General features: G+C 34.1%; 1 protein-coding gene across 5 annotated transcripts in view; it reads left to right on the top strand.

Moving 5' to 3' along the window:
• Positions 1-16840, top strand: part of LOC115227037 (proto-oncogene tyrosine-protein kinase receptor Ret) — a 230474-nt gene extending 213634 nt beyond the window's left edge. For 4 of the 5 annotated variants that reach the window (XM_036500577.1, XM_036500580.1, XM_036500578.1 and 1 more), the window contains 6 exons: positions 206-276; positions 2681-2721; positions 7567-7663; positions 11231-11330; positions 13012-13090; positions 16332-16839. In XM_036500577.1, coding sequence (XP_036356470.1) covers positions 206-276; positions 2681-2721; positions 7567-7663; positions 11231-11330; positions 13012-13090; positions 16332-16513 — 570 coding nt within the window. In that variant the 3' untranslated portion in view covers positions 16514-16839. Of the gene's footprint in view, positions 1-205; positions 277-2680; positions 2722-7566; positions 7664-11230; positions 11331-13011; positions 13091-16331 lie in introns of all 5 variants that reach the window. The other variant, XM_036500581.1, reaches the window with a different exon arrangement.
• Positions 16841-20415: the final 3575 nt, after the last annotated feature.

Raw genomic sequence — 20415 nt, 5'->3', positions numbered from 1 at the left:
CTTCGAAGTCTCTATCAATTGCCTTGTTGGGAACTTTTCTGTGGAAATTTTAAAGTTTAGTGAAAATTTTAAAATTTGGCGTATTGATGTAATTTTCCACACACACGCATGCATATATATATATAAATATATATGTATTTAACCAAACGTCGATATACATATACACATACACACATATATATATATACGTATCTTTCTATTTTAGGGACGCATTCCTGTTAAATGGATGGCACCAGAATCTTTATACGCCCAGGTTTATACATCAAAAAGCGATGTGTAAGTAACATTTTTTTATCATTTGCTACAACAGCAGATTATGTCTGCCCGCGTGAATCCATGAACTATTTTCAATTTCTACTCAGGCAAGACTGTTTTGCTTATGTAAGATGTTATCATCATGAACTGTCTTCTTCTTCTTCTTCTTCTTCTTCTTCTTCTTCTTCTTCTTCTTTTTCTCATTCTTCTTCTTCTTCTTCTTCTTCTCTTCTTCTTCTTCTTCTTCTTTCTTCTTTCTCATTCTTCTTCTTCTTCTCTTCTTTCTTTCTTCTTCTTCTTTCTTCTTCTTCTTTCTTTTCTTCTTTCTGTCTTCTTCTCTTCTTTCTTCTTCTTCTTCTCTCTCTTCTTTCTTCCTTCCTTTTCTTCTCTGTTCTTCTCTTCTTCTTCTTTCCTTCTTCTTCTTCTTCTTTTTCTCTTTCTTCTTCTTCCTTCTTCTTCTTCTTCTTATTCTTCTTCTTCTTATTATTATTATTATTATGGGCAATTGGTTGTCAGAATCGTTGACGGTATCAGGCAAATGCCAAAAAGTAACAGTTCTTGGATCTTTTGTTTGTAATTTTGAGCTCAACTGCTGTCCTGATTAGCTGTGTTTTTCATCCTTTAGAGAGTCGATAACACAAAGCATCAGCAAAGTACCCCCCCCCCCCGATGTTCTGGTCCGAAACACTTATTACTACATATCACTGGCTGAATCCTTAACATATAAGAGACATGTGCTCAGAATCGAAAATTCCGAGATAATTGTAAAACTGAAATGTGTTTACTCGTTTAGTTAAATTAAAATACTCGCAGGAGTATTGCTGAAATGCTGAAAAGAAATGAATTGCACTGAATCCATGTATCAAAGTTATATAATATTAATATCGTACAGTCAATAAAATTATCACTAAACAATATATATATTGCTTTCAGACCGTTTTTCGAAATCAGTGACAGTGGTTACTAGGAAAAACATTAAATAGATATTCGCAAACAGGTCTCTCCTCGTCGAAAACCGGTGATTACCGTGCGTTGACAAGAGACAAAAATCTCGAAAGTGCAGTCCGTGCGTATCACTTAGATTTACGAGATGGGATGACCTCCCTTTGCAAATATCATAAGAGCACAGAAAGTGTGCCTAAAGCCAGCTGGAGACGATGATCTCCTGGGGCTAAAAAGCTACAGTAACACCCACCCTTAGTGGTTAGCCATATTGAGATGGCTAGTATACTTTAATATATAAGTAGTATGAGCCTTACTGGTTTGGAGCATATTAAATAGTTGGCAATTTCACTAAAATGCTTGGATGTGAGTAACAGAAACTGCCAGTTTTTTCCATGATGCATCGAGTTCAATATGTCTAGTCTCATAAACCGAAATCCACTAATAAGAAAATCTATATGTTACTAGGAAATCTATTGATGTTTATATGTCATCAATCATTTTTCATAAGTGATGCATTTGAAAGGTACGTGTGCGTCGTACAATCTTAAACAAGGTGTCTGGGTTAATACTATAACTCATTGTATTATTAGTGCATCATCAAATGTATTTCCATCGTGCACGATTTAAACTGTATACAGGGCAAGACGTCTTCTCAGCTCAGTAACTGAAGTGTCCTAGATTGGTCTTAACTGTGATCGCAAAAACGAATTGGAGAAGTTACGAAACTTTTCGTATTTAAAATGTTACTGATTATAGAGGTAAATCAGATACTTTGGGTTTTGCCAAGTTACAACTATATAGACTGAGCAACACACTTTTAAATTTGTATCGTTAATTGTCTCTGTATGCAGCAACAATGCTAAGAAAAATGCATCGATCTCTTTGCCAGATGGGTAAAATTACTCCGTCCTCCTGTCAACTAAGCTATCTGCAACTGTCCATTTCATTAATATTTTTGTTTATAAATATTGCATCGATGTAGTATGTGTTGCTTGTAGCAATGCTTAATAATATTAATGATATTAAAATAGCAATAAGAGGGTTTGTTTTCTTATTCAGTAGACACAAGATCTGTTTATAGGTTGATAAAATACGAAAGTATTTGCAAGTAGAGACAAAGGAAATGAAAGAGCGTCAGACAGATACCTTCTTTTCTTTCAACCTCAAGCAATTTACGTTCGCATTATTATTCTTGCTGCTCTTTGAGTGTACTTTAGTTGAAAATTGTACATATGTGTGTAACATTTAAAGTAAAACAATAGAAATTTTGAAATTTCAGGTTTATATCTCACTAATTTCTCGCCTTCTGTATGAGAATATATATTATAGAATAATATTGAAACGCTTGTAAACGACTATTCAACGCATGCGTTAACTTTTGCCTCAGTAAACATTTCCATTTTCACAGTTTCAGCTACGACTTTATTTCTATATTTGAATAAATAAAATTATTTCTGTCGTATTTCTTTACAATCTGTAGATGGTCATTCGGAGTGTTGTTGTGGGAAATAATAACAATGGGTAAGTCAATTTTTAATAAAATTTTCATATATTGTTTAATTTTTTTTTTTTTACAAATATATTTTAATACAAGTCGTGGATCTTGCCTGTTTTAAACAATTGAACATTTGCCTGCAGCTTAACTTATAAAACTCGTTATAATTAAAGTTTTAATGTTATCATATAATTTTTTTTTTAAACTGTAGGTTTCCGAATTGTTAGTGTTAGAGAGTGTTTGTTTGTTGCTGAAGATTACCACAGGGACATATCTACAATAAAAACTAATTTTAATGAAGGCGGCGAGCTGGCAGGAACGTTAGCGCGCCGCGGGAAATGCTTACCGGTATTTCGTCTGCGTTACGTCGTGAGTTCAAATTCCGCCGAGGTCGACTTTGCCTTTCATCCTTTCGGGGTCAATAAATTAAGTACCAGTTACGCACTGGGGTCGATGTAATCGACTTAATACCTATGTCTGTCCTTGTTTGTCCCCTCTGTGTTTAGCCCCTTGTGGGTAATAAAGAAATAGGTATTTCGTCTGTCGTTACGTTCTCAGTTCAAATTCCGCCAAGGTCGACTTTGCCTTTCATCCTTTCGGGGTCGATATATAAAGTACTAGTTTCGCACTGGGGTCGATGTAATCGACTTAATCCATTTTGTCTGTCCTTGTTTGTCCCCTCTATGTTTAGCCCCTTGTGGGGAGTAAAGATATAAATAAAAACTATTTTTAATGTATTTATCAAACCTGCTGTCAACAGGCAATGTGCAAAGGTAAGTTCAATGCTGCGGACAGGAAACTATAAAATTGACAGGATCTTCATTAGCTTGCAGTGTTGAGTTCAAATCTCCCTCTAAGCGTAATCAGATTATTGTTAGCAACGACGGAGTAAGTGCCTATATTATAGAAAACTTGCAGTGTTGAGTTCAAATCTCCCTCTAAGCGTAATCAGATTATTGTTAGCAACGACGGAGTAAGTGCCTATATTATAGAAAACTTATCTCTTTCGACCGAACGACAAACATAAGGACGTGTGATGAAAAATGTACTTCGAATTAGTTTCCTCGCCAATTTATAAAGACAATAATTCACCTCAATAATAATAACACTGACGTTCTTTACTCTAATATATGTTGACTGAGTGTTTCTGTTCACTAGAGTAATTTCATATTCCATGTAAATCAAACAAGGCTGTCATTTTCTTCTCCTGTGATATATTGTTTCAATGAATAAATTTATTGCGTATTATTATATAAATACCTAACATTTTATTTATTGTACATTCAGGAACTACCTCGTTAATATCATTATCACTATGTCAAAAGATTATTAATGAAATTAATGAAAATACGTTTAATTTCAATTTGGTGTGGGACTGTCATTTAAATGATGTATGTTTGCAATTGTAATCGAATTTGACCTGAAATAATTATACGTTAGGAAGTTTAAAAACAGCCATACGTTTCAAGGAGCTAAAGCATTATCATCTTCTATACAAATAAGATTATCTTACATATCAATAAGTTAACAAGAGTGATTTTATTTTAGCTTTCCAATGAAAGTTTCTGATGCAAAAATATCTCGTGAAGCCTATAATATTTTTACCTTCATGCTTGTCCGTTATATATATACACATATATATATATGTATATATATATGCATATATATATGTATTTATATATATGTATATATATGTACATACATATATATATGTATATATATATATACATATATATATATACATACATATATACATACATACATATATATACATACATATATACATATATATACACACACACATTTATATGTATGTATACGTGTGTGTGTGTATATATATAGGTATATATATAAATGCATATATATATTTGTATATATGCATATATATGTATATATATATATATATATATATGAATATATATATATGTATATACATGTATATGTATATATATGTATATATGTATATGTATGTATTTATATGTGTGTGTGTACATGCATATACAAATATTCTATAATTATAAACATAATTATAATTAGGGGTCAGCTAATTGCTTCAACACGCACCGAATTTAGAAATAGGAGTTAAAATTACTTTTCTCCTACCATAAAGATCTTCCAGATAGTAATACACTTTTTTACGTAGGCAAAAAGAAAAAAAAAAAGAATTCACACTGTTCAGATTAGCTACATACGCCTATCAAAGATCATCATGTATGGTGAGCTCACCACTGAATACTGCACCACTGAATACTGCAGCATTGTGATATTTTTTTCAATCTACTAAATGCTATGCTTGCGAGTTGTGTGTGTTTCCACGGCTAGCATGGCTGAATGAATAAGAAGCTTCTTTCTTAATCAAAGGGTGTTGGGTTTGATCCTAAAGCGTAGTAGCTTGGGATGACCCAAGCTTTGCACTGGAAAATTGAGTAGATGGAAACCGTGCAATTGCCCGTTCGAATGGAGTTTTACCTGTATTTCAAAGGTCCACGTTGTCACACACTGTGTCACGCCAATTTTGCCTCTAGGATCACTTTAGAGTAATCCTGTGATACACAAGGCATGTTGATTCGCTAGCTTCTGCACGCATTTTTTTTCTCTCCTTGTTTCTTTCCGTGTTTCTTTTCTGTGTATCTTCCTGTTGAAGAGCGTAGGCTCGAAACGTAAAAGACTTGTTTTATTTATATTCCTGAGCGCCATACTTATACAATTGTTTGTTTGTATTCCACCTGCCTTCGTCTTTTGTTTATTTTCATAAAGCTTCCCGTTATTTAAGAAGTACTCAGCCACTTATATGGGGATTCAATGAGCAAGTAGTTTAGTTAATTGAACAACCGAATTCTCATCGTCGAAACCGAAGGAAATCCATTCATTTTTTATACATTCTTTACTATACCCCTCCTTCACATGGGCTATGAGCGTTTAAAGCTGTTGTACTTATTGCCTTAATCGTATTTTTGTTTTGTGAATTACTTTCGTCTTCTACGTTGTTAAGAGTGAGGTTTAGCTATATTTGATGTTTTCTCGAAGGGAGAGGTACATTTGTTTGATATTACTTTACGTCCGTTTACTTGCAGTGGTGTCTCTAGTTGTGTGAGGTAAGATTGAGGTTTGCTGCACAGTTATGTCTGGTAAATGAAGAAAGGATACGATACAGATGTCATCTGCATACGCATTTTATCTATTTATTTCCTTGTAGAATCACGCAGTAAAGCGCCGAACCACATAAACGACATCAGTGGCTATTGTAATTTCGACTGTGGCATATCCAAGCAATCTATCACCATCTCCAATGACTTTTAAATCACGGGGATCAAAGCTTAAGTTTTCACAAGATCGTCGAGTTAATTAGGAAAACATTGGGTTCCTTATAAAGATGTAATATTTAACAATATATCAAGATAGATTTAAGACTGACATCTAATTATAAAGTGCTTTCATTAAAACTTTCCGATCTAAGCAAACGTCTCTACATGTTCAGCTTCACCTACAAACTAAACAATACTACTTGCTAAAGTTTTGACAGCTAATCAATTGATATTAACGCTTCAAAACTCAGCATAAATCAATCCATCTTCCTATCAATGTGTGTCTACCTATCTAATCATCTATCTGTGAAGCTGTTCAATCTTCTTTTTTGTTGTATGTATTTCTTTCTAGCTATTTATATCTGCATGTGTATGTGCATACATACATACATACATACATACATACATACATACATACATACTTATGTGTGTGCGAATACATAGATATATTTGTATATATTAGTAAATAGATATGTATGTATATATATATATGTACATATATTTGTGTGTGTGTGTGTGTGTGTGTGTGTGTGTGTGTGTGTGAAGTGAGACAGAGTGGGAGAGAGCACAGAAAGAATGGAAAGTCAAAGAGGGGACACAGAAATAATTTCGTAGAAATGTTGGCAGACAGAATGAAAAAAATAGACAAGGTGAAAATGGATAGAACGTCTTTGATTTTATACTTGTTCAACCAGGACTGCTCAGGGCTAAACAACGTCGTTTCTAGAGTATGAAAATCACTGGGAGGTATGTGACATTTTTAGCACCGTAACGAGTATAAAAACGGGGAACATTGCGACAGTATTATTGACTCAAACAGCATTGATTTTCATTAACATGTATGTATTATGTTAGTTAAAAAAATCTCTTTAGATTGAGATATAACCAAACTAATTAACGGATACTTGATCTAAATTTTATGCCACAAAATTACTTTCTTTAATGCTTACTTTTTAAGAGGTACCATTGTTGTCGGATTTTATGCTTCTTACTTTATAAACAGCTTTACTTGATGAGCACGCTATAACGTATTGTCAAACTCAAAGAATGAAGACTAGAATGTTCACCAGCGTGTCTGGTTTAAAAAGCCACATCAGATGCCATGATGGTGCTAAGGTGTACGTACAGGAGGTGGTCATAAGGAGTAGACAACCACCATATGTATATATATGCATATATATATATATATATATATATATATATATGGTGTCTTACGTAATTTCCATCAGTCGATGATTAAAGCATTTATCCATTTCGTCAACTGTCATGAGTGCATTTGAATTTAGTGCATGGAGAAAGAAGATATTAGATATTATTACGATATTGATCCTAGCTACAATGATAAACAAATTGGCAAAATCATCTTATGTTCACTTCTTTCTTTGAGAGTTCAATATGTTGGTTATAATCACGATATGCAGACCTCTTTGCTTATTGACTAATAACTTATTTCTCATAAAGTTTTAACGAATTGCTACATGCTTTAATGAATAATAGTGGCAATAATTATAATAATTATAATAATTTCTATGTTGGAATTTTAAAAATATACTTCTTGCCTTGTAGGTGCAAACCCCTACCCAGGTATTCCACCAGAGAGGCTTTTCAGTTTACTAAAAACCGGATACCGAATGGACAGACCAGAGAACTGCTCAGATGAAATGTACGTATAAAATCATTACTATTATCAAATGATAACTATTAATATTTCATATATTCTGCTACTATAAAAATTTTACGAGATGCAATGGAATGTCTAGCAGTGTCGGTGGCCATATTATTTGATTTGATAAATACTTCATCGGTGTTAATGCAAGATAAATTGTTATAATAATATTTTCATTCATTATTGTGATAAAATTTAATATATTCTTCGATAAGAATTTCCATCTGGGGTCAATGATACGGAGAGTAGGTGCCGTGCAGCTCCTTCCCATGAGGCAGAGGAGTAACGTCTGCTATAAATTCAGGTGTAGAATACTCTGAAGTATTATAAATCTTTAGTTGTGAACCCAAGAGGAGCAAGACACACTTTTACTCATATATTTGTTAATACGAAGCAAATTTTGGTATTCTTTAAAAACATAATGACTGACATTTAGAGGAAATGTATTTTTTTTTTATTTAATCGGAAGAGAGGGAAGGCCTTTGAATGATGCAGTTCATACGTTTGATGGTCAATCTGTAATCTTGTAGAATGTGCAGGGACAAAATTCTGGGAAAGGAAGATCTAGAGGAGAAAGAATTTGGTGTGTAGTTTGGAATGTGACAGTGTTAGAATTATGAGATGTGAGACATCTTATATGGAATGCAGTGATAGAATGATACCCCGCAGTTATTGATGGACGATGATATTTTTCCGTGTGTTGCAGTTAGTATTTTTTGCCCGCAGGACTGCAGTTGGTTATGAGCTTTTGTTGTATATGCAACGTGAAATGCTATTCTCAAAAAGTATGTAGCAGAAACCTACTGCTCCGCCTCTTATGGATTACAAGTGAAATATACTTGTTACCAACCGCATATTAATCAATGTGGAGGCGCAATGGCCCAGTGGTTAGGATCGCGGTTTCGATTCCCAGACCGGGCGTTGTGAGTGTTTATTGAGCGAAAACACCTAAAAGCTCCACGAGGCTCCGACAGGGGATGGTGGTGATCCCTGCTGTACTCTTTCACCACAACTTTCTCTCACTCTTACTTCCTGTTTCTGATGTACCTGTATTTCAAGGGACCGGCCTTGTCACTCTCTGTGTCACGCTGAATATCCCCGAGAACTACGTTAAGGGTGCACGTGTCTGTGGAGTGCTCAGCCACTTACACGTTAATTTCACGAGCAGGCTGTTCCGTTGATTCGGATCAACCGGAACCCTCATCGTCGTAACCGACGGAGTGCTTCCATATTGATCAATGTAGAATTCCAACAAGCTGCTTAAAGGAAAAGAGTCTCTGTGTTGCAAGATGTGGTAGTATTGGTGTCTCGTTTAAACAATTGATAAAATAGGATCACACACAGTGCTAATTGAGTAAAGGTTGCATTTAAAAGTGAGAAAAAGGTCAAGAGCGATTTAAAAACCCTTTTGTCATTTTTTCTTTTGTTCGGGTTACAGATACGTGAGGTGGCTAATTAGTTTGAGCGTCTTAAAATAAAGATAAGCTTCCTTGTGATCTTAGACTGCAATGTAGTTCCAACTCATTATTGTAATCATTTCTCAAAGTGTTGACATGAAGGTTTAATGCGCTTATTCTCCAAAAGGCTGCAAACAATAAAGGCTGCTGCTGTCTTTTAGCGATATTAGCTAGCTTTTAATTCTTTAAAAATTGAACAAATCAATCTAAAGCAAATACTCATACGCATGCATATATTACATATATGCGTGTAAAATCGCATATAAGGCATTTTCCCTTACCTTTTCTTCTCGTGACAGATCTTTGCACTAAGTAATAAACGCCAACGGTAAGATATCATTGGAATAGTGTGTACGATGATAATTAATTTAGTATAATGACACCAGGAAAAATTCAGCTTAGAATTAAAGACACGCCATGCATTCCATGTACTAATCACTATCGATTACGTTCATTGTTTTCTCATATTTTATCTTTTACTTGTTTCAGTCATTAGACTGCAGCCATGCTGTGGTACTGCCTTGCAGAATTTCTAGTAAAATAAAATGACTCCAGTACTTATTTTTTATAAACCTGATACTCATTCTATCGGTCTCTTTGGTCGAGCCGTTAAGTTGCGGGGACGTAAATACACCAACACTAGTTGTCAAGCGGTGGTGGGGGGACAAACACAAAGGAAAATGCACATAGATATATATACATATGTCTATATATCTATATACGACTAGCTTCTTCCACTTTCCGTCTACTAAATTCAGTCACTAGGTCTTGGTAGACCCGAGGCTATAGTAGAAGACACTTGATGTTATTTATTTTATTATTTTTATATGACTTTTGGCAGCATTTTCGTTTCTTAAATTTTTATTTTCAATAGACATAAACAATCCAAGTCTAATTTTCTTGTCTTCATATATCGAAATACCTTGTGCATTGTCAAACCAAACAATTATATATTTACGAGGGAATAAACATTTTCGAAGTAGACGGACGTTTTACCGTAAACACCTCATGAAAGGAACTGTGGACTATGATTCTGCATTCTATGCAAACGTATTTAACAATATCCTGCAACGTAAATGGTTACTACATGGATAGATTAATAAAAAAAGACCCAATGGACGGAGGCGGCTGAGGAAGGGGAATTTTCCTTGTGTTGTATGTCTTGTACCCTGTTTTTTCGTTGTTTTAAAAAAAATGTCCGTTTCCATGGTTCTGTTTTTATGTCTTCGTTTCTCATTGTGTTCGACGTTTTTTGGTGTCCTGTACCCATATATGCATGTATATATACATATAGATGTAGGTAAATACATATATGTATGTATGTATGCATATGTTTTATTTATTATTTTATTATTATATATATAGAACAAGATAGAAAATACTAAAATAATTTTATCATGAAGAACATTTTACTACCGGTTTTTTAAAAAACATTTCATTTAATTTTTCCACAATTTAATTGTTTCGCAAAAAAATACCGGCACTAAAATTTTCTTGATAAAATTATTTTAGGATTTTCTATATTGTTCTATTTTCCTTACACATATCAACTCCTGTGTTACTTTTCACCCTTCTACATATATGTGTGGCTTGGATTTGATTGCCCTTGTTCAGTCCACTGTAGGAGTTGGCCATCAGAATGCTCTCTCCACCAACCACTAACCACGATATGATGTGGAGGCCGTGAATTTGAACTTGCGATCATACTGGTTTGATGAGTCTACTCTGCTCGACATGGCTTGGTAGAAGGATGCTGTGTTTATACTCCTGCCCAATGCTACCATTAAGCATGTCTCTAGCATATACACACATATATATATATATGTATGTGTCTGTATGTGTGTGTGTTTGATAATCAATATATATATATATATATATATATATATATATATATATATATATATATATATGAGAAACTTAATTTATCGCATAAATACAAGATCCCATGAAGACTAATATAAGTCTCTTCTCTATATGGCAACATCTTCACATACACGTTTATGTAAACGTGAATATCTGCTGCATGATAAGCCAGTGGAAATATAGAATATATGGAACAATTATGAACCGCCTTTAATTCAAAACTACACTTTCCTTTTGCTTTCAGTTACGCCATAATGCAAAAATGCTGGAAAACAGAGCCTGCTCAACGCCCATCATTTGGAGATTTGGCAGATATTTTGGATCGACTACTTCAAGAAAGAACAGTACGTCGCTTCTTTTTTCCTTACATTAATTTTATCACCGTAAATCAAGAGACATGGCGTTATGTTTCAATAAATGCTGAAGCCATCCCAGTTAACGTAAGTCTCTATCAATAGAGGCTTGAATTTCATTTATCTTTACTTGCTTAATTTTTCAAATATGAAAGCTTTCTATTTATTCTTTAAGGAATCACTACTTAGGTTTATATAAAGTGGTGGTAAATGTATATCAGGTGCAAGTGAACCGATTACGTGATCCATTTTAAAATATAGTTTGAAAATATTTACCTTAAATTACGACTTCAATACTGTATTTAATCCTTTTTGAAAACTCACCAGTTATATTCACTCCTCTTTGAAAACCCGCCAACTTTTTCTTTATGAGTATAACGAAAGCATGACTCCTTTCAATTTCTTACTAATGTATTCCCATTAAATCAATATTTGATATACTGCATATTATTTAACAAGAATACTAACTTCTTATTCATATGTTGGATTTCAGCTTAAAAACTATCTGCTGTAATGAATATCTAAACAATTGTATTTTCTACATACACAATCTACTACAACAATTCAGCAGATGTTACACTGAAGTATCGTAAATATAACGCAACAGCTCGATGGGCTCATTGATGCCGAGTATCACACAGGTTTATTCATGAGGAATGTCTTTCAGTGACTTGGTCCTCAATGCTATAATACTTCGTCCTCAAAATGCAACAATACTAGTGTATTAAAAATAATGCATCATTTTATGGCATTCTTCAATATACCTAAATCGAAGAAGAACTGATTTTCTGAAATATCTTTTCCCTGAACTGTTGGAATAAAATTTTCTGTGTGTATTAAAATATAGTGTGCGACAGCAAGTTTGGAGGAAAAAATATTTCATTTTAATTAATATTTTTCTTTCGTTTTAGTAAATTTCGCATAGTTTGTAAACTATGTATTAATGCATTCTAAAATTCATCTAAGATTGTCTTGCAAAAGACAATCTATTGCGATGTTGATCTCAGCAAAGTTTATTATTACTATTTTACTTAGCAAAGATTATTATTACTATTTTACTTAGCAAAGATTATTATTACTATTTTACTTAGCAAAGATTATTATTACTAGTTTACTTCAATTGGTTAAGCCTATTCCCTCCTCAAGATCCATGAAGCTATACCTCGATATAGTTCTTCGAAACATCTTGAACAAACATCCATTGCCATGTCAGTCGAATGGATAATTAAGTCGTATATGTAAGTTTCTATGCAAACTAGATATACCTCACAGATCTTAACAACAAATAGAAAATCTCTGAAGAATATCTGAAAATGTAAAAACGGACATTGACATTACAATGCACCTTTAAAAAAATTAGCAGACATAGAAGGAAATAGACCTGTGACAATGGATACATAATAAGAGACGTTAGATTAACTGGAATATTCTAAAATGAAGCCCTGCCTAATAATGGTGGAGATTATACATGTTTATATATGATGCCAAACACCAAATTTGGCATCTGTGTAAATATTCATCATAAGCGAATATATTAAAAAAGCAACATATATGTATTTTTGATTATAAATAAATAATCTCGATTATTTTTTTTGAAAAAACATTACTACAATGGTGTAAATTATTATCTCATTGTGATATTGAAATAACAATAACTGATGTTCCTTTACAGGGTTACTTACAGATGGATGGTTTCCTGAAAAAGAATGAACGAGGAAACGGATTCAGTACTCCAAATAACAAACGGAGAGGTAAATACTATTTGAAAAATATATCCGCGTCTTTCTTTTTGTCGTTAGAGAGTCGGGTGAAATGCCTTATTGTAGGAGTGTGTTTTGGGTACAAATTCAGCTGTCGATTGGTTTAACGCCACAGCATGGTTAATGAATAGCTTTAGCGGTGTCTACTCCGTTGCAAGAATTCGGTTTAGGTCACCAGTTTGATGATACTTTCCAATCTTGGAGGTTGTATAAAGTTTCATGACCATCTCCTGACTAAAAGATAAACACATGCGCCCCCTCCATATATATATAAAAGTTTTTGTTCGTCATGATGCTGACATAAGTTCCTTGTCTTTCCTGATGAGAAGCCGGCATAATGCACCCTTTATTCCTTCGGAATTAAGAATATGCAGTCTTCGAAACATATGTCGAGAATAAAGGAATTTTGTTAAATCGTCATCGACTCCATTCTTTCATTTATATATATATATATATATATATATGTATATGTCTGTATATGCTATGCATACACACAAAAAAGTTGTTAGTTTTTCTGTTGACGCACGCAGCAGAAGACGAAGGACTTGAACCAGCGACAAGACGCTTTGAGATTCAGACAACGCATATTATGATCGAAAAGTGGATGAAAATATGATAATGATAATATCAAATTAACAAATAATCATCTATTAATATCTAATAATTTTTGGGTTTCATGCAGTTCCATAATGTTTAACTGCGACATGGCAAATAGAGCATGATGTTTGGACTTAGTGGTTTCGTAGTATTATTCATGGTGGAGGCGCAATGGCCCAGTGGTTAAGGCAGCGGACTCGCGGTCATAGGATAGCGGTTTCGATTCCCAGACCGGGCGTTGTGAGTGTTTATTGAGCGAAAACACCTAAAGCTCCACGAGGCTCCGGCAGGGGATGATGGTGATCCCTGCTGTACTCTTAGCCCACAACTTTCCCTCACTCTTACTTCCTGTTTCTGTTGTACCTTTATTTCACGCTGAATATCCCCGAGAACTACGTTAAGGGTACATGTGTCTGTGGAGTGCTCAGCCACTTACACGTTAATTTCACGAGCAGGCTGTTCCGTTGATTCGGATCAACCGGAATTCTCGTCGTCGTAACCGACGGAGTGCTTCCATTTCAAAGGGCCGGCCTTGTCACTCTCTGTGTCATGCTGAATATCCCCGAGAACTACGTTAAGGGTACACGTGTCTGTGGAGTGCTCAGCCACTTACACGTTAATTTCACGAGCAGGCTGTTCCGTTGATTCGGATCAACCGGAATTCTCGTCGTCGTAACCGACGGAGTGCTTCCCAGTATCATTCATGAAGAGCATCGTATATATTTGACCTCGAAAGGTCCCTTCCAGTAACGTAGTTATCAGTGTGTTGATATGCAGGACACATCATTTGACGATTGTATTAAGCCAAACAAGTGGTCTTTATGGTAACCCTTTCTCCATATTTTCAGACTAAATCTGTCTTTCATAAGATATCCAGCGAGTTGTTGCTTCATTAGCAAAATTTGCAAGTCCAGAATTTTGCACCTGGACAAGTGTATTGTTTCTGGTGCTTTACCTTGTCATCTGATGGTATTCATTTGTTTTTAAGTATCTCAAAAGGACAGAGAACATGATTCTGATAGATGTCAACTATCAGGATCATGTCGTGCTGTTATAGATAAGGACAAGTACGGCACGATTTGGTGACGTATACGCTTGCTTTCAAGAAGACATTGATTTGCTTCAGCGATAGCAGATTAGGTAATTTGATTGTTATAATCGCTTTACTCGAGCTCAATGAAATAAAAAAAAACACGCAATAAGAGATAACGACACCATACATATAAAGTAAACATATTTACATATATACATATGTGAATGTATGTGCGCACGCGCTGGTACGTATGTTTGTGTGTGTATGTATGTGTGTGTGTGTGTGTGTGTATAGATAACTATATTTGCGTCGTCTATAAAAACCTATTTCTTTACTACCCACAAGGGGCTAAACACAGAGAGGACAAACAAGGACAGACAAACGGATTAAGTCGATTATATCGACCCCAATGCGTAACAGGTACTTATATAATCGACCCCTAAAGGATGAAAGGCAAAGTCGACCTCGGCGGAATTTGAACTCAGTTCGTAGCAGCAGACGAAATACCGCTAAGCATTTCGCCCGGCGTGCTAACGATTCTGCCAAAAACCATTGTGCTTACAGAATGATAGAAGACACTTAAGTTATATTAAGGTTGTTGGTGTGTCCAAAGAATTTAACTGCTGCTCTGAGAAATGGATTACTAAGTGTCTTACATTATTTATTTAGTGTATTATAATAGCAAATATTAGCAAATATGAATTCATAAATATTAAATTTCTTGGAATCTGTGCATTCATTGAATCATCGGAAATATAGTTTTCTGTTTAGATGGCGCTTAATATGTAGTTCATTGAATTGTTGCAAAAAAAATTTGAGGAACTACAACATATACAAGGGACAGTAACACTGCTATCATTACATATACAAGCAGAGAAGCGAAAGCTTGTTGCTCTTGCTATATTTGAGAATATTTGTGAATAGCTTACGACAGTATTACTATGAAGGAATAGTTGCTATCATCCGAAACAATGTATGTGGGGACTATTGGATATAATTGACAAAGCATAAGGAGGACGAATTGTCAACTAAATACGTATACGCATATGGATAAATAGATGTATGTGTGTATGTGTGCAGAGAGGGTGAAGAGGCGAGACTATCAGCAATACCCCGTCTATCTGGGTTTATTGATAACTCAGTATGATATAATCACATGAATTCATTATATGTTGGATAGGCAATAGCTCCAACCGGATCTGATTAATTTACCTTATGTTTTACAAATCTTCTCTCTCTCTATCTATCTCTCCTTTCTCTCTCTCTCCATTGTATCTCTCCTTTCTCTCTCTCTTCATTGTATCTCTCCTTTCTCTCTCTCTCCATTGTATCTCTCCTTTCTCTCTCTCTCTATCTCCATTGTATCTCTCCTTTCTCTCTCTCTCTCTATCTCCATTGTATCTCTCCTTTCTCTCTCTCTATCTCTCTCTCTATCTCTCTCTCTCTATCTCTCTCTCTCTCTATCTATCTATCTATCACTATTGTATCTCTCCTTTCTCATTTTGTGTATGTTTGTGTAAGAATTTGTTGAGTTTTTGCCTGTCTATATGATATGTACTATTTCTTTCACCTTTTCACAATCATTTATTTCTTCTGCAACAGGTCACCATCCACATGTAAAGGACATAGAAGACCAGGATAGATCTATTCATCCGACAGATATTAATGCCTACCTGATGCCAGTTGTTCATGATTACGCTAATCGAAGAGACATCGCTGAATCACTGAAAAGTGAACCAGAAACCTACGAACTGAAACATACAAAGAATACAGCTGCCAAATGAGAAAGGCTGCAGACTGAGAAACTTGTTAGTATTGGGCTCTCCCTTATTGCCGGATTTGATGAAAACACTGAAGTAGGGCACTCAGATTGCAAAGAAAAGGGCAATAAAGTGGAAGAGCTACGTTAATTAATCATGGTGGCAACGAATAGACATTTGGTTTCTCAGCCATAGACGCCTTGAAAATACTACAACTTGTTTATTTATGTATGAAAGGTTGATGTTATGCATTTATGTCTATGAGTATAATTATTAGTAATTACACACAGATAATTACACACACACACACATATATATTATATATGTATTCATATGTATGTATACATATACATTTATGTATATGTATATATATATAAGTAAGTGCATGTATATATATACACACATACATACAGATATATATATATATATTATATATATATATGGTTAAAACCTGTCTATGGTATTGGTTTATTAACTCCAAATGATAAATCTGAGGTTGTGCTTTGTCATAGACAAACTGTAAGACATTTCTAAATGTATAGGTGTACGTATATGTATGTGTGTCAGTTGATGACTGTGTCTTCAGGTATCTGTGTGTATATCTATGGACACACAAATATGCGCACGTAAACATACGCATGTGTGTATATATGTGTATATGTGTGTGTGTGTGTGTGTGTGTGTGTGTGTGTGTGTGTGTGTAATCGTGATGTAGGCGTTTAAGTGTTGATCAATTATTTTGACGCGCGTGCGCGCGCTTGTGATTGAATTATGTATAATGAGTAAAAGTAGATGCAAAAGATGGAATTATCAAGAAATTCGAACACGAATTAACGGAGTGCATGTTTCAGAGTGTTTGTGAATATATTTATACATATATTTGTGTGTGTGTGTGTGGGAATGTGTATGTAGGCATGTGCGTGTATGTAAATTTTCGGTTTGTTTACACTTGCGTGTCACTCTGTGTGTATGCGTATGACAAATCATTCCTCGAGTAAATTATAAAATATTTCGTTGCCATCCATGATTTTATAATCGCATATAAAGCAAAAGAATATTCCTAGTGATGCTTTATTGTACAGTTAGTTTTACATATCACACAAAGCAAAAGACATTACGTCAACTATCCACAAACCAAACAAAAGAGATACAGGAGAAGGAAGACCCAATGCAATGATTGTATTCATGTGAGTGCGATATATGCATGCTAAATGATGTCGTGAGATTGAGAATTTCTTCCACAACCTTTCTAACAGATCGAAATAAACAGTATAAATATGACACAAACTGTAAATAGCATATACTTACCAACAAACAATTCACATTCTTGCAAAAACAAACAAATATATATAAATACAGATTTGTAAATAATAACTTTTATTTAATTAATATGTATTTTAATTTAATAGCTCCATTTTCGAACGTTCTACCACCATCAACTAATTTTAAATACCTTTTGAAAATCATGTGAAACGTTTCTAAAAATTGATTTTACTTTACTTGCTAAAGAACTCTGGAAACTTGCGATTTAAATTTAAAACGAATATGTGAACGATGCATAATTATATGTATGTGTGTGATGTGTGTGGGTGTACGTGAGCATGTATATAAAGTGTGTGTATATACATACATATTTGTAAATACATAAATGTATACATATTTCATATGTATACATATATATATACACATACATACATACATACATACATACATACATACATATACACACACACATATATATATATATATATATATATATATACATATATAAATATATTGGTAAAAATGGTAAGACAACAAAAGAAAGAAAAAGACCTCGATATTATGTAAATAGAAGAATTTATCTGTAAATAAAATATGCAACAATTATTCGGTAGCCATGATAAAACTCCGAGTTTCGGGGCCGGATAACTGAAGAAATGGCGGCGCGGATTTCCACCTCGGCATCCGAAACTCAGTTTCATCATGGCTACCGAATAATTGTCACATATTGCATTTACAGATATATATATATATATATATATTATATATATATATTATATATATATATATATATACATACATACATACGTACATACGTACATACATACATACATACATACATAAATGCATATAAAATTAGATGCATACATACTACATACATACAGATTTGTAAATACTTATATGTTTATAGACGAAAATTCTTGAATCAAAGATCAAGAAGATAAGAAATCCAAAGCGGACTCTATATAAGTTAGAGATAAGTGTAAAGTAAATCGTTGTATTCTCTGGACGGAATTTTCTCGCACAGAAATTTAGCTTTCGCTCCTTCAGTAGTTCGCGAGTGAATGTGTGAGAACGGAGATGCGAATAGGTTAATGAAAGTTAACTCAGTGCAACTGTAGAATAATAATTGTTTTGAAGGTATTTCAAATAGTCATAGTAAAATGATAGGATTCTTGCCTGCAATGAAAATACGAGCCATTAGAAGGTATCGAACTGTACAATAATTAGAATAAAATATACATGCATAACCCTCATTTGTATATTCCATACCTCTGATGAGCGCAGGGTTACAAAATCGGACTGTTACCTAACACTCCGTTGAATCCTAGCACGAAATCAATTGGTAAGACAGCCGTAATGGATTTATCATATTGTACACATCTATCTATCTATCTATCTATCTATCTATCTATCTATCTATCTATCTATCTATCTATCTATCTATCTATCTATCTATCTATCTATCTATCTATCTATATGCATCGGTGATATATATATATATATATATATATATATATATATGTATAAACCGAGTGTCTATGTAGTGTGCACTAATATTTATTCAAGCCTGTCTATGCTTCTCGCATTTCCTTGTCTGAGAACCGGAAAGAAGAATTGTCAAGAGGGACCAGACAGACTCAGCTTTGAATGCATGCACACACACACGCACACACACACACGAACACACACACACGAACACACACACATACACACACACACACACACACACACGAACACACACGCACACACACACGCATGCACACGCATATGTGTGTGTGCAACGAGAGAGAGAGAGAAAGAAAAGTAGAGAGAGAGAGAGAGAGAGAGAGAGAGGGAGCGAGAGAGAGAAAGAAAGGAAGAGAGAGAGAGGGAGAGAGAGTGAGAGAGAGAAAGTCTTTCTACGTTACTTGAACATTCCATAAGTTTTCAGCAAAAGTAAAATGAAAGAAACAGAAGAACGGAAATAAATCGCAAAAAAAAAAAAAAAAAATCAGAGAAAAAAATAAAATCAAAAAATGACCAAAAACAATATATGAAATGATAAATCTATCGGATTTTTCTTTTTGTAACAGCGAGTAAGAAATCAATAATGCAAAGAAAGGCAAATTCGATCTTGCTACCTTCTTGTCCAAAGAGCGTTTCGTTGTGAGTTTTAAATTCCTTGGATGAAATTCTAAATTGAATAAAAAAGAATGTAAATTACCTGGACATGTTTTACCCTCATTTTATTTTACAATATTCCAACAGGTGAACAATGAACGTTAAATATAAAAGACTGTGCTATGGTTTCTTTCACTGATCAAATACGAAAGTACGAGTAATGGATCCGTCAACTCTTCCACTCTGCTGCTATCATCATCTTCCCCCAAACTCCCATCATTTGTATTCCAACCATACGACCACCACTAACCAGTATTATTATCAACACTCCCTCTACCACCAAAACACTTTATATATATATATATATATATATATATATATATATATATATATATATATATATATATATATATATATATGGCATACATACACACACCACTGCTATGTCCATTGTGCCTAAAACATTCAATTTTTGACTATCACTATTATTAACATCACAGCAACCTGTTAAGGTCACGGCTCTGTTTAGCACTAATGTCCAATACAACTACATTGACTGT

The sequence above is a fragment of the Octopus sinensis genome, linkage group LG2 (assembly GCF_006345805.1).
Source record: "Octopus sinensis linkage group LG2, ASM634580v1, whole genome shotgun sequence".
Lineage (NCBI taxonomy): Eukaryota > Metazoa > Mollusca > Cephalopoda > Octopoda > Octopodidae > Octopus > Octopus sinensis.
The sequence above is the reverse complement of the archived record's forward strand: the minus strand, read 5'-3'. Positions and strand labels throughout refer to the sequence as shown.